General features: G+C 42.3%; 1 protein-coding gene across 5 annotated transcripts in view; it reads left to right on the top strand.

Annotated features, from left to right (window-relative positions):
- LOC110486912 (mitochondrial Rho GTPase 1-A) overlaps nt 1-16,151 on the top strand; it is a 33,996-nt gene that overhangs the window by 6,212 nt on the left and 11,633 nt on the right. For 4 of the 5 annotated variants that reach the window (XR_016486055.1, XM_090197231.1, XM_090197234.1 and 1 more), the window contains exons 6-18: nt 3,713-3,821; nt 6,550-6,651; nt 6,839-6,937; nt 7,920-8,028; nt 8,512-8,632; nt 9,157-9,241; nt 9,507-9,652; nt 9,794-9,894; nt 10,084-10,214; nt 10,613-10,696; nt 11,626-11,748; nt 12,112-12,314; nt 15,281-15,403. Coding sequence is in view for 4 of the 5 variants with exons in the window: in XM_090197231.1 (XP_090053357.1) it covers nt 3,713-3,821; nt 6,550-6,651; nt 6,839-6,937; nt 7,920-8,028; nt 8,512-8,632; nt 9,157-9,241; nt 9,507-9,652; nt 9,794-9,894; nt 10,084-10,214; nt 10,613-10,696; nt 11,626-11,748; nt 12,112-12,314; nt 15,281-15,403 (1,536 nt within the window). In the remaining variant the exon portion in view is untranslated. The remainder of the gene's footprint in view (nt 1-3,712; nt 3,822-6,549; nt 6,652-6,838; nt 6,938-7,919; nt 8,029-8,511; nt 8,633-9,156; nt 9,242-9,506; nt 9,653-9,793; nt 9,895-10,083; nt 10,215-10,612; nt 10,697-11,625; nt 11,749-12,111; nt 12,315-15,280; nt 15,404-16,151) is intronic. The other variant, XM_090197233.1, reaches the window with a different exon arrangement.

Here is a 16,151-nt window from a genome sequence, read left to right as displayed (position 1 = left end):
GACAGCCAGACAACATTGATTTAATCTACCATTATACAGTATGTTGAGTGTTTGTATAGCAGCAGACAGCCAGACAACATTGATTTAATCTACCATTATACAGTATGTTGAGTGTTTGTATAGCAGCAGACAGCCAGACAACATTGATTTAATCTACCATTATACAGTATGTTGAGTGTTTGTATAACAGCAGACAGCCAGACAACATTGATTTAATCTACCATTATACAGTATGTTGAGTGTTTGTATAACAGCAGACAGCCAGACAACATTGATTTAATCTACCATTATACAGTATGTTGAGTGTTTGTATAACAGCAGACAGCCAGACAACATTGATTTAATCTACCATTATACAGTATGTTGAGTGTTTGTATAACAGCAGACAGCCAGACAACATTGATTTAATCTACCATTATACAGTATGTTGAGTGTTTGTATAACAGCAGACAGCCAGACAACATTGATTTAATCTACCATTATACAGTATGTTGAGTGTTTGTATAACAGCAGACAGCCAGACAACATTGATTTAATCTACCATTATACAGTATGTTGAGTGTTTGTATAGCAGCAGACAGCCAGACAACATTGATTTAATCTACCATTATACAGTATGTTGAGTGTTTGTATAGCAGCAGACAGCCAGACAACATTGATTTAATCTACCATTATACAGTATGTTGAGTGTTTGTATAACAGCAGACAGCCAGACAACATTGATTTAATCTACCATTATACAGTATGTTGAGTGTTTGTATAGCAGCAGACAGCCAGACAACATTGATTTAATCTACCATTATACAGTATGTTGAGTGTTTGTATAACAGCAGACAGCCAGACAACATTGATTTAATCTACCATTATACAGTATGTTGAGTGTTTGTATAGCAGCAGACAGCCAGACAACATTGATTTAATCTACCATTATACAGTATGTTGAGTGTTTGTATAGCAGCAGACAGCCAGACAACATTGATTTAATCTACCATTATACAGTATGTTGAGTGTTTGTATAGCAGCAGACAGCCAGACAACATTGATTTAATCTACCATTATACAGTATGTTGAGTGTTTGTATAACAGCAGACAGCCAAACAACATTGATTTAATCTACCATTATACAGTATGTTGAGTGTTTGTATAACAGCAGACAGCCAGACAACATTGATTTAATCTACCATTATACAGTATGTTGAGTGTTTGTATAACAGCAGACAGCCAGACAACATTGATTTAATCTACCATTATACAGTATGTTGAGTGTTTGTATAACAGCAGACAGCCAGACAACATTGATTTAATCTACCATTATACAGTATGTTGAGTGTTTGTATAACAGCAGACAGCCAGACAACATTGATTTAATCTACCATTATACAGTATGTTGAGTGTTTGTATAACAGCAGACAGCCAGACAACATTGATTTAATCTACCATTATACAGTATGTTGAGTGTTTGTATAACAGCAGACAGCCAGACAACATTGATTTAATCTACCATTATACAGTATGTTGAGTGTTTGTATAGCAGCAGACAGCCAGACAACATTGATTTAATCTACCATTATACAGTATGTTGAGTGTTTGTATAACAGCAGACAGCCAGACAACATTGATTTAATCTACCATTATACAGTATGTTGAGTGTTTGTATAGCAGCAGACAGCCAGACAACATTGATTTAATCTACCATTATACAGTATGTTGAGTGTTTGTATAGCAGCAGACAGCCAGACAACATTGATTTAATCTACCATTATACAGTATGTTGAGTGTTTGTATAGCAGCAGACAGCCAGACAACATTGATTTAATCTACCATTATACAGTATGTTGAGTGTTTGTATAACAGCAGACAGCCAGACAACATTGATTTAATCTACCATTATACAGTATGTTGAGTGTTTGTATAACAGCAGACAGCCAGACAACATTGATTTAATCTACCATTATACAGTATGTTGAGTGTTTGTATAACAGCAGACAGCCAGACAACATTGATTTAATCTACCATTATACAGTATGTTGAGTGTTTGTATAACAGCAGACAGCCAGACAACATTGATTTAATCTACCATTATACAGTATGTTGAGTGTTTGTATAACAGCAGACAGCCAGACAACATTGATTTAATCTACCATTATACAGTATGTTGAGTGTTTGTATAACAGCAGACAGCCAGACAACATTGATTTAATCTACCATTATACAGTATGTTGAGTGTTTGTATAGCAGCAGACAGCCAGACAACATTGATTTAATCTACCATTATACAGTATGTTGAGTGTTTGTATAGCAGCAGACAGCCAGACAACATTGATTTAATCTACCATTATACAGTATGTTGAGTGTTTGTATAACAGCAGACAGCCAGACAACATTGATTTAATCTACCATTATACAGTATGTTGAGTGTTTGTATAGCAGCAGACAGCCAGACAACATTGATTTAATCTACCATTATACAGTATGTTGAGTGTTTGTATAGCAGCAGACAGCCAGACAACATTGATTTAATCTACCATTATACAGTATGTTGAGTGTTTGTATAACAGCAGACAGCCAGACAACATTGATTTAATCTACCATTATACAGTATGTTGAGTGTTTGTATAGCAGCAGACAGCCAGACAACATTGATTTAATCTACCATTATACAGTATGTTGAGTGTTTGTATAGCAGCAGACAGCCAGACAACATTGATTTAATCTACCATTATACAGTATGTTGAGTGTTTGTATAGCAGCAGACAGCCAGACAACATTGATTTAATCTACCATTATACAGTATGTTGAGTGTTTGTATAACAGCAGACAGCCAAACAACATTGATTTAATCTACCATTATACAGTATGTTGAGTGTTTGTATAACAGCAGACAGCCAGACAACATTGATTTAATCTACCATTATACAGTATGTTGAGTGTTTGTATAACAGCAGACAGCCAGACAACATTGATTTAATCTACCATTATACAGTATGTTGAGTGTTTGTATAACAGCAGACAGCCAGACAACATTGATTTTAGGGTTGTCACAATACCAGTATCACGATACTCTGAGGTATCGTGGCAAGGGAACAAAACATGAAGCGGACTATATTCTCTGAGGAAAACAGTCCTAATGTTTTTAGCCTTATGTTGTCACCTAGAATCACATGTTTATTTTCCATATAGAACACTGCATTTTACATACAGTAGGTTTTAAAGGACCATAGTGTTCATTCTGCTTTGTGTGTTCCGGCAGACTGCCAGATAACGTTGTCTTGGATTGAGCCTGGATTTCTTTAATAGGATCCGGTGTCAAGGCTAAGTCTGCCTGGATTACTGTTAGAGTTTAGTATAACATACTGTAGCTTGAAGGTTTGATCTGTTAGGTGACACTGACAATCTATTGGAGTCTAGAACCCCTGAGGACAAAATATTCCTTTTTGAGACATTCTCAGACAATGAATTCTCATGATTGTTTTCTCAGAGCCCTAACTGCCTTTCTCCTCCAATGGTAATGAAAGGAAATTCACCTTCCTTTTGAATGAATGGATACATTTTCAATGACGGTGGGTTAACTGCCTGTTCAGGGGCAGAACGACAGATTTGTACCTTGTCAGCTCGGGGATATGAACTTGCAACCTTTCGGTTACTAGTCCAACGCTCTAACCACTAGGCTTCCCTGCCGCCCCATATAAGATCATGTATGATGTTGTTGCAGGGTACCACTGATCCTGGTGGGGAATAAGTCAGACCTGGTAGAACACAGCAGTATGGAGACCATCCTGCCCATCATGAACCAGTACTCTGACATTGAGACCTGCGTGGAGGTAAGAGAACACTGACTGGTGACTCTGTTTACCGCCTCCATTTTGAGTGCCTAGCAACAGTACATTGAGAATGATCATATAGCTAGGCTAATGAAAGTTGTTGTGTTACACTTGCGTTGAGGCTCAATCAAAATGGTATTGAACTACTAGAAATGTATTTTAAGGGTCTCTGATCATCTGATTAATTGAATTCAGGCCTGCAGAACTTTGATCAACAATGGTTTCATATTCTATCCCGGTTCTGAAATCCCAACAGCTGAAAACAGCATAAAAAAATCTAATTGATGCATTGACCTTGTGATGTAGGTTGTCTGCTGGCCCTGGGCTGGGAGACTCCTAATGTTTCAGCTAACCCCTGACTTCAGTTAGAATGTTATCTGTTGGCGGGTAAATGAGTCTGTATTCATTATGGCACACAAAATAAAACATTTTGCAACGTAAAATAAAAATAAGCATTTATTGGCCAAGTCCACATAGTCAATTAGCCATTTTCAGTCAGTTTCTTTGTTCTATTTGGTGCCTAATGAACATGACCCCTCTGTGTCTTTCTACTGACTGACTGAGTGTGTGTGCTGAGATGCATTTCTATCATGGAGGAAAGTAGTTGGCTACATCACTCTTCCATTGGTCTCATGTGACAACCCAGTCACATGTCCTCTCTGGCTAGATTCATTACAGGATAAAAGTAGTGGAGGTGGAGGGGACGACGTGTTGGAACACACACACACAGAGAATACACACACACAGAGAACACACACACACAGAGAATACACACACACAGAGAACACACACACACAGAGAATACACACACACAGAGAATACACACACACAGAGAACACACACACACAGAGAACACACACACACAGAGAACACACACACACAGAGAACACACACACACAGAGAACACACACACACAGAGAACACACACACACAGAGAATACACACACACAGAGAACACACACAGTCAGATGTGTTAAAGTGACAACCTGGTCAGGATCCGTTATGCAGTTGTACTGCACAAGGTTCATGGGTACTTGTACGTGATGCAACACTGTTCAGTCTCTACATATTTAACATCTGTACACTCTCTTCCCCCCTGTGTGGAATCAGCCCCTTGTCATGGCAACGCCACTGGGGTTTATAGCCAGGCTGTTTCTGGACCCTAGTTTCACATTGAGAGATGACGTTCTGCTTTCCATGACCTCATTTAGACCACTAAGAGGTTGGTGTTGCGGCTTGAGTGTTTTTTTCACTGAAGCACCATAAATCTGCAATGCACAACTCAAGCTGATTGAGAACCAATTGATGTGTAAGTAGTTAAAGAAGTGGGATAGGTGATGGTTTGTCATATACACATGGTTTAGTACAATGAAATGCCGGCTTAAGCCTTTATTTCAACAGTGGCGGCTGATGTCCTACAGTACCCATAATGGTTTTAGAATTTGTAAATGTAACCTTTATTTAACTAGGCAAGACAGTTAAGAACAAATTATTATTTACAATGACGGCCTAACCCGGATGACCCTGGGCCAATTGTCCACAAGTGGGACTCCCAATCATGGCCGGATGTGATGCAGCCTGGATTCAAACCAGGGACTGCAGTGACGCCTCTTGCGCTGAGATGCAGTGCCTTAAGACTGCTGCGCCACTCGGGAACCCTAAAGATGTTACTAAAGTGAACATAATGGTTTCCTGTCTACTTTCCAATACATGGTTGTTAGACCCCAGCAGGGGTCTTTTTGTCTGTGTATTGTTCCAGCTGGTTTTGCGGTTACTGTATCTTTGTGTTTTTCAGTGTATTGTTCCAGCTGGTTTTGAGGATACTGTATCTTTGTGTTTCTCAGTGTATTGTTCTAGCTGGTTTTGAGGTTACTGTATCTTTTGTGTTTCTCAGTGTATTGTTCCAGCTGGTTTTGAGGTTACTGTATCTTTGTGTTTCTCAGTGTATTGTTCCACCTGGTTTTGAGGTTACTGTATCTTTTGTGTTTCTCAGTGTATTGTTCCACCTGGTTTTGAGGTTACAGTATCTTTGTGTTTCTCAGTGTATTGTTCTAGCTGGTTTTGAGGTTACTGTATCTTTGTGTTTCTCAGTGTATTGTTCCAGCTGGTTTTGAGGTTACTGTATCTTTTGTGTTTCTCAGTGTATTGTTCCACCTGGTTTTGAGGTTACTGTATCTTTGTGTTTCTCAGTGTATTGTTCCAGCTGGTTTTGAGGTTACTGTATATTTGTGTTTCTCAGTGTATTGTTCCAGCTGGTTTTGAGGATACTGTATCTTTGTGTTTTTCAGTGTATTGTTCCAGCTGGTTTTGAGGTTACTGTATCTTTGTGTTTCTCAGTGTATTGTTCCACCTGGTTTTGAGGTTACTGTATCTTTTGTGTTTCTCAGTGTATTGTTCCACCTGGTTTTGAGGTTACAGTATCTTTGTGTTTCTCAGTGTATTATTCTAGCTGGTTTTGAGGTTACTGTATCTTTGTGTTTCTCAGTGTACTGTTCCAGCTGGTTTTGAGGTTACTGTATCTTTGTGTTTCTCAGTGTATTGTTCCAGCTGGTTTTGAGGTTACTGTATCTTTGTGTTTCTCAGTGTATTGTTCCAGCTGGTTTTGAGGTTACTGTATCTTTGTGTTTCTCAGTGTATTGTTCCAGCTGGTTTTGAGGTTACTGTATCTGTGTTTTTCAGTGTATTGTTCCAGCTGTTTTTGAGGTTACTGTATCTTTGTGTTTCTCAGTGCTCTGCCAAAAACCTGAAGAACATCTCAGAACTGTTCTACTATGCCCAGAAGGCAGTGCTCCACCCTACAGGACCCCTGTACTGCCCAGAGGAGAAGGAGGTGAGGAGGGCAGAGGGAAAACTCCAGGTCCCTAGCTACCCTAACTATGTAGTTACTTTTCCTGGTCAGGTTACGCAATCAAAACGTTTCCTAGCGCTACCATGGGTACACAGACAACATCTACTTTTTAGCTCTCCAAAAATATCATATTTTACATATTTCAAATGTATACTTTGTGTTTATTCAGATGAAGCCGTCTTGCATCAAGTCTCTAACTCGCATCTTCAAAGTGTCGGACCTGGACAACGATGGCATCCTCAACGACAAAGAACTCAACTTCTTCCAGGTAGGAGCCTCACTGTGGGAAAATAAACCTAGTGGGAAAACCTTTCTTGGCTGTAGCTGCAGGCTTGTGTGCTTTATCTGGCTGAAGTGAAATAACCTGATTTACTTCCTTTTCCAATGGCAGTTTATTTTAACGTGAGTGGAAGAGAGGGGGAGGGATAGGTTATTAGTGGGTTCACCGGTAGCCTGCAGACAGGTGGTTGATTTAGAAACCCTTTCAGAGCATCTTTTGTCCTCTAGTAAATGGTGCAAAGCTGTATACATATCTGCTTGTGACTTCATATATCCCAAACCACGTTACATTAGTAGCTGTGTCAGATTTGTTGGAATAGACTGGTTCTTTCCCATTTTGGTCTCACCAGACCAAATGTTATGTTCAGTTGTGTTTAGGTGATGTGTGTTGAGTGATTTATTGTTGAAGCACTTGGATGCAGCATTGTGCTGTCTGTAGACTTTCATTCTTCACTCTAGTTCTGTGTGGGTATAGTAGTTCTGTGTGGGTATAGTAGTTCTGTGTGGGTATAGTAGTTCTGTGTGGGTATAGTAGTTCTGTGTGGGTATAGTAGTTCTGTGTGGGTATAGTAGTTCTGTGTGGGTATAGTAGTTCTGTGTGGGTATAGTAGTTCTGTGTGGGTATAGTAGTTCTGTGTGGGTATAGTAGTTCTGTGTGGGTATAGTAGTTCTCTGTGGGTATAGTAGTTCTCTGTGGGTATAGTAGTTCTCTGTGGGTATAGTAGTTCTCTGTGGGTATAGTAGTTCTCTGTGGGTATAGTAGTTCTGTGTGGGTATAGTAGTTCTGTGTGGGTATAGTAGTTCTGTGTGGGTATAGTAGTTATGTGTGGGTATAGTAGTTCTGTGTGTGTATAGTAGTTATCTGTGGGTATAGTAGTTATGTGTGGGTATAGTAGTTCTGTGTGGATATAGTAGTTCTGTGTGGATATTGTAGTTCTGTGTGGGTGACACATGTGTTGTGTGTCTGGTAGAGGACGTGTTTCAACATGCCCCTCGCGCCCCAGGCCTTAGAGGATGTCAAGAACGTGGTGAGGAAGAACATGACGGACGGAGTTGAGGACAACGGACTCACTCTCAAAGGTGAGACTGACCACATTGTAGGCCTTCCCTTCTTTCAGTCAGTTTCTCTATAATCTCTCTCTCTCCATCTCTCTCATTCAATCTCTCTATTGTCTCTCCATCTCCCTCATTCAATCTCTCTATTGTCTCTCCATCTCTCTCAATCAATCTCTCTATTGTCTCTCTATTCTCTCTCCATCTCTCTCATTCAATCTCTCTATTGTCTCTCCATCTCTCTCATTCAATCTCTCTATTGTCTCTCCATCTCTCTCATTCAATCTCTCTATTCTCTCTCCATCTCTCTCATTCAATCTCTCTTTTCTCTTTCCATCTCTCTCTCTTCTCTGCCCACTCTCCCTTGTACTCTCTTCTGTAACCTTCACTAAAGGTCATGCATGAATAACATATTTAATAACCCTTTACCAGTGTACTGTGTCCATCTCTAACGTTGTGTCTGGGTGTATCTCTGACGTGTGTCCATTCTTCTCCCTGATTGGCCACTAGGGTTCTTGTTTCTGCACACGCTTTTCATCCAGAGGGGGCGTCACGAGACCACCTGGACGGTGCTGCGGAGGTTTGGGTACGACGACGACTTGGAGCTCCACCAGGAATACCTGTTCCCCCTGTGAGTGGACACTTCAACCCCCCTGGACCAGGGTCATGTACGTTAGGGCACATCGTAGTAAAACACTTTACAGTGGAAACAAAAACCACCTGTTCTGGACAAGTGTAGATGGTGATAACTTTCACTCTGTGTTTTAGCACTTTCTTCCATTTCGCGCCTACAGAACACAACCCTGCTGTACGTATGGGCAACTCTTACCTCTGGGCAGAAAGATGGAGATATACACCTGTTTATGTAAGGCTGGACGAGCATAACAATGACTCTCTGGCCCCAATTCAGTTTCAGTCAATAGCAGATAAATGACATCTGCTCTGCAGGCTCTCACTTTCCTTACACTGTGTCAAAGATGTTAACGTTGATGAAACCTACTGAACCATCAAGCTGTCTGTGGGTGCATTTTACACTACTTGTTATGACTTGCAAGCAGCACTAGGTCTTTCCCAGGGTGAGCCTTTTGAACAATGCCAGTTTAGCCATAGCACTTTTAATGAGATTAATCTGGAATGTTCTCTTGTCCGTGCCAGGCTAAAAATACCTGCTGACTGCACCACCGAGCTCAACCACAACGCGTACCTCTTCCTCCAGAGTGTCTTCGACAAGCACGACAAAGTAAGTCTTGGATGACATAACTCCTACTGTTGTGTTCCCTTCTGCCTCACACACACAAACATTCACAGGTTTTCCCAAAGTCCCAGTTGGAAGTTTCCCGGAATCAGGAGGGAATAAGCAGGGAGGGAATCCTCCAACCGGCTTTGGGGAAAGTTACCGGAATATTGCAGCCCTACACAAAGCTATCATATTTTTAGAACAGTGGTCCTAACGTGTGTGTGTGTGTGTGTGTGTGTGTGTGTGTGTGTGTGTGTGTGTGTGTCAGGACAGAGACTGTGCCTTGTCTCCAGAGGAAGTCAAGGACCTGTTCAAAGTGTTTCCCTACATGCCTTGGGGTCCCGACGTCAACAACACAGTGTGTACCAACGACCAGGGCTGGATCACCTACCAGGGTTACCTGTCACAGTGGACGTGAGTTAGGCCAGCATACCTGGACTACACTACCTCTGTCTAACTTGAATGATTTGGTAATGCAGTTAAACAGCGCTTTGCTGAAACTCAAACTTCTTCACTTTCGTATGGTAACAGGCTTTCAATTGTCTGATTGGCCAGGTTAACCACGTACCTGGATGTGCAGCGCTGCTTGGAGTACCTGGGCTACCTTGGCTACTCAATCATCTGTGAGCAGGAGTCCCAGGCAGCAGCCATCACAGGTAATGTGAGCGTGCGTGACTGGGTTTATATGCTTGTCATGTATTGGTGTTAATTATTGTGGCCTCTCTGTTTGTGCATTTGAAACATAATTAGTGGTGAGCTACTATAAATCTACAGTCACTGTATTTGTGTGTTTGCGTGCATATGCAACTGTATATGTTGTTCCTCACCCGTCTCTCCTCCCTCAGTGACCCGTAACAAGCGCATCGACCTGCAGAAGAAGCAGACGCAGCGCAGCGTCTTCCGCTGTAACATTCTGGGAGCCAGGGGGAGTGGCAAGACCAGCTTCCTGCAGGCCTTTCTGGGTCGCAACCTGCTGGTGAGTCCCTGGAGCTACCGGACAACTGGGGTGTATTCATTATGGCACACCCCAGCAATATGTTTTGCAATGCAAAAATATATATGTTTTTTTCTTATTGGACAAATTCAGGTAGTCCCTCCCTGTTTCATTCAGTTTTTTTCCTAATTTGGTGCCTAATGTACATGTTCCTGGCTTTTCCATGGAAGGCTCACTGCTACCTGCTAAGCACACATTTCTGTTTCATAGCTACTCTTAAGTAGCCAGGGTGACTTGGGCAGTCTGTTACTCCCAAGACATAGCAAACTATCTATTATTATTATTATAATACAAACTTAACTATTTAGCAGTGAGGAATAAGATGTACTGTTGTATCAATGTGGAGTGGTGAATGTGTGTTTTTCTGCGTTACTTAACAGAAACAGCGGAAGATCAGAGAAGACCATAAATCGTTTTACTCCATCAACACCACGTATGTCTACGGCCAGGAGAAGTACTTACTGGTGAGGCTGTGCATCTCTCTCCCCGTATCCATGCTTTCTGCCCGGTAACAAGATTAAAACCCCGGGAGATGGATTATAATACAGTTGTATCATTTATAATACTGTGTTTTATGTGTCCAGCTGTCTAGCAGTAAATCATAAGTGTTTTCCCCTCGTATGTTTTGGAAACTAATATGTTCAGTGTGACACAGTGAATATTAGAGAGGCCTTTCTGCTGAAACGTTGACATTGAACGGTCTCAACTATTTCCCCCTTCTCCCCTCTTCACCCCTCTCTCCTCTTCACCCCTCTCTCCTCTTCACCCCTCTCCCCTCTTCACCCCTCTCTCCTCTTCACACCTCTCCCCTCTTCACCCCTCTCTCCTCTTCACCCCTCTCCCCTCTTCACCCCTCTCTCCTCTTCACCCCTCTCCCCTCTTCACCCCTCTCTCCTCTTCACCCCTCTCTCCTCTTCACCCCTCTTCACCCCTCTCTCCTCTTCACACCTCTCTCCTCTTCACCCCTCTCTCCTCTTCACCCCTCTCTCCTCTTCACACCTCTCTCCTCTTCACCCCTCTCTCCTCTTCACCCCTCTCTCCTCTTCACACCTCTCTCCTCTTCACCCCTCTCTCCTCTTCACCCCTCTCTCCTCTTCACCCCTCTCTCCTCTTCACCCCTCTCTCCTCTTCACCCCTCTCTCCTCTTCACCCCTTCTCCCCTCTTCACCCCTCTCTCCTCTTCACCCCTCTCTCCTCTTCACCCCTTCTCCCCTCTTCACCCCTTCTCCCCTCTTCACCCCTCTCTCCTCTTCACCCCTCTCTCCTCTTCACCCCTCTCTCCTCTTCACCCCTCTTCACCCCTCTCTCCTCTTCACCCCTCTCTCCTCTTCACCCCTCTCTCCTCTTCACCCCTCTCTCCTCCCCGCTTCTCTCCTCTTTTGTCTCCCTGTAGCTTCATGAGGTGATGCCAGACTTTGACTTCCTCTCAGAGGAGGACCTGGCGTGTGACGTGGTCTGTCTGGTGTATGACGTCAACAACCCGCGCTCCTTTGAGTACTGTGCCAAGGTCTACAAGGTGTGTACAGTACCTAACTGACAAACTGTATCAAATCCATCAGTCCTTAGTTTAGTCCTGGGCCTGTATTCACCACATGTCTATAGTAGGAGGACTGATCTTGGATCAGGTTCCTCCCTGTCCATGTAATCCTATTCGTTATGATCTAAAAGGCTAAACTGATCCTAGATCAGCACTCCACTTGAGATGCTTTGTGAATATGGGCCCTGATCCTTGATTCACTAACCTGGAATAGAGGGACTTCTCAGCTTTCAGCTTTTCACCTTCTGAAACTGTTTACCAAAATGTTATGATATCAACAATCCTTACCTCGTCTTGTTCTTATAACTAACCTCTGAACTTGAACCTTTTGACCCATGACAGCAATACTTCATGGACAGCAAGACGCCGTGCATGATGATCGCCTCCAAGTCAGACCTGCACGAGGCGCGCCAGCACTACAGCCTGACCCCGCTGGATTTCTGCCGCAAGAACAAGCTGCACCCGCCCCAACCCTGGACCTGCAACACGGTGGACGCCCCCAACAAGGACCTCTACACCAAACTCACCACCATGGCCATGTACCCGTGAGTATAGTCCCCTCAAATACCTCTACACCAAACTCACCACCATGGCCATGTACCCGTGAGTATAGTCCCCTCAAATACCTCTACACCAAACTCACCACCATGGCCATGTACCTGTGAGTATAGTCCCCTCAAATACCTCTACACCAAACTCACCACCATGGCCATGTACCCGTGAGTATAGTCCCCTCAAAGACCTCTACACCAAACTCACCACCATGGCCATGTACCCGTGAGTATAGTCCCCTCAAAGACCTCTACACCAAACTCACCACCATGGCCATGTACCCGTGAGTATAGTCCCCTCAAAGACCATAGTGGTCCTAAATCCATCCTCTGACTTCACCGTCACCTCGTAGTCTTTTCCTCCAGCCAGCCCTCTGTGACCTCGTTACGTCCTGTATGACGTCTCCAGACACCCCTGGCTTTCTATTGATCCCCTTTGTATGAGCAGGGGTGAGCCCAGCCCCCCACTGTCCTCCATGTATCCCTTCCTCTCTAGTCCTACATTAAGCTGCTTCTTCCTGAGAGGGTGAGATATTTTAGGTGCTGTTTTATTTCAGTTCCTTAGCGTTGGCAACTGTCAATGTGTTGTGGTACGATAAGTTTAACTGTAAGGTGATGACTAGGCCATTTGAAGTCCCAAAACGAAGGTAATCCACTGAAAATCCTTTGGCCTTGAAGGAAGTCTCCCCAGTCAGCTGTACTGAATGGGTGTTATTGACTTGTTGACAGTCTTAGCCATTCATTCTCTATGAGAGGTGGAGTTAGTCTTGTACTTTATTTAATAGATTATCCATTGGATTAGATTAATGTCCATTTAATTGAGCCTTAAATCTTCGCTATACAGGGAAGAACTCATGTTATCTAATGTTAAAAGCATTGTCTTTCCCAAGGCATAGAGCCCTATAGCTAAGAATCCAGGCCCTCGCTCTTCAAATGACTGGACTCTAGGATGGAAATCTTTTGACAGAAATCATCAGCAGCTTCTGCTCTATACACTACAGTGCTTCACCTGTTTCAGACATCTCTCTTGATAGTGAACAGAGTTCTTTATGTAGTTAGGGCACTACTATTATTCTGCATTCGTTGGGGATTTGGTACGGACTGTTTCAGACATCTCTCTTGATAGTGAACAGAGTTCTTTATGTAGTTAGGGCACTACTATTATTCTGCGTTCGTTGGGGATTTGGTACGGACTGTTTCAGACATCTCTCTTGATAGTGAACAGAGTTCTTTATGTAGTTAGGGCACTACTATTATTCTGCATTCGTTGGGGATTTGGTACGGACTGTTTCAGTACCGTCTCAGGCTGCAGATCGACTGTAGGTCAGAGTGATTCATGCTTTATAACCCAGGCCAACAGGTACGATTATAATGGTTTAGTTCCATGTATTTTTAATGGTCAATCTGGAGATTCTGAGATGGGTTAGCTGTTTTTATTGAATTACCCTGAACTTTCTCATCACTTTGTCACTATTTCCTTCATTCTCTGTGGCTTTTCCCCTCTTCTACCTAAGGATGATTGTGGTATTACCACTAATGAAAGGTGTATGTTACTACAGAGGACATGTCTCCTTCTGTATGTTATTACAGAGGACATGTCTCCTTCTGTATGTTATTACAGAGGACATGTCTCCTTCTGTATGTTATTACAGAGGACATGTCTCCTTCTGTATGTTATTACAGAGGACATGTCTCCTTCTGTATGTTATTACAGAGGACATGTCTCCTTCTGTATGTTATTACAGAGGACATGTCTCCTTCTGTATGTTATTACAGAGGACATGTCTCCTTCTGTATGTTATTACAGAGGACATGTCTCCTTCTGTATGTTATTACAGAGGACATGTCTCCTTCTGTATGTTATTACAGAGGACATGTCTCCTTCTGTATGTTATTACAGAGGGCATGTCTCCTTCTGTATGTTATTACAGAGGGCATGTCTCCTTCTGTATGTTATTACAGAGGACATGTCTCCTTCTGTATGTTATTACAGAGGACATGTCTCCTTCTGTATGTTATTACAGAGGACATGTCTCCTTCTGTATGTTATTACAGAGGACATGTCTCCTTCTGTATGTTATTACAGAGGACATGTCTCCTTCTGTATGTTATTACAGAGGACATGTCTCCTTCTGTATGTTATTACAGAGGACATGTCTCCTTCTGTATGTTATTACAGAGGACATGTCTCCTTCTGTATGTTATTACAGAGGACATGTCTCCTTCTGTATGTTATTACAGAGGACATGTCTCCTTCTGTATGTTATTACAGAGGACATGTCTCCTTCTGTATGTTATTACAGAGGACATGTCTCCTTCTGTATGTTATTACAGAGGGCATGTCTCCTTCTGTATGTTATTACAGAGGACATGTCTCCTTCTGTATGTTATTACAGAGGGCATGTCTCCTTCTGTATGTTACTACAGAGGACATGTCTCCTTCTGTATGTTATTACAGAGGGCATGTCTCCTTCTGTATGTTATTACAGAGGACATGTCTCCTTCTGTATGTTATTACAGAGGACATGTCTCCTTCTGTATGTTATTACAGAGGACATGTCTCCTTCTGTATGTTATTACAGAGGACATGTCTCCTTCTGTATGTTATTACAGAGGACATGTCTCCTTCTGTATGTATGTATGTATGTATGTGAAGAATGTTCCTCAAGCTATGTAACTTTCATAATGCTCAGTACTTAGTTCTTACCACTTTCTCTGTATTACAGTACTTAGTAAAGTAATAACCAATCTTCTTTGCCTTTGTTAGTGATGGAGTTATTATTTCATAACTCAGTCACCCAAAGTCCAAGCCCCCCCCATCTGGTGCTAGAACAGGGTCTGTCTTTCAGGGTTCTGCCATCCCACGGTGATGTTTCCATGGAAACGTGTACTAATGTGGATCTGACTTCATCTTTGTGTGTTTGTATGTGCGTGCGTGTGTTGTGATTGTGTCTCCTCAGCCACGCCAAGCTCCGCTGCATGTGTACCTGCAACAGGTGTACCTTCTGCATCTGTCAGAACATCCTCCGGTCCCAGCTACTGACAAATATCAAGGCCAAATTCTACAGTGTTGTTCTGAACAGGTCCATACTGTAAATACTGTAGTGTTTAACAGCCCGTCCTCTCTCTCTCTCTCTCCCCCATGAGGCGGGAGACCCTAGCTTTCTAACATGGGTGAAGGTTTTTCTCCTCTTCTCCCTCAATGCTTCCTCATAGTCAGGTTTACACTGCATATCCACAATGGAAAACTGGAAAAAAGTTTAAATTCTGAGATCTTATTTCGATCTCCAGGCCTGATTTGCACATCTCCATTGAATTTCATATGATTCTATGGGTGGGTTTATAAGACTGTATTCCAAGTACTCATATCGGCTATAGAGTTGACAAGGAGGTTTCAAGACTCCATTTATTTGCTCTCCTTATTTGTTTTAACTCAATCAAGTGGATTGTCCAAGCTGCTTCTATCCCCATCTCTCTATCCCCATCTCTCTTACAACGAGAGCTCAGTAACAAGAGAGCTCAGTCCAATGCAGCCAGTGTTGCCCCTCAATGTTAATTCTGTGTTCTTATACTCAAACAAAATAAATGGGTATTCAAATCAGGGCCCCTGGGCATGTGCCCGATTGGTAATCCAGCCATGCCTAAAGTACTCCAAAATTAGATCAAGCTTTTATTTTGTTGATTTTCTAGTTCTCAAAGATTATATTATAAAATAAATATAGGTCAATTATCTTTTCTACAAACTTTGTCTGGTTTTAGTCGTTTTAAGTTTAAACCGAAAGCGTTTTTCATAAAAGTGTGTGTGTATGTACATACATACAGTTGAAGTCA

This window comes from Oncorhynchus mykiss, chromosome 13 (genome assembly GCF_057628025.1).
Source record: "Oncorhynchus mykiss isolate SJ-2025 chromosome 13, ASM5762802v1, whole genome shotgun sequence".
NCBI lineage: Eukaryota > Metazoa > Chordata > Actinopteri > Salmoniformes > Salmonidae > Oncorhynchus > Oncorhynchus mykiss.
This window is presented reverse-complemented; position numbering and strand designations above follow the sequence as displayed.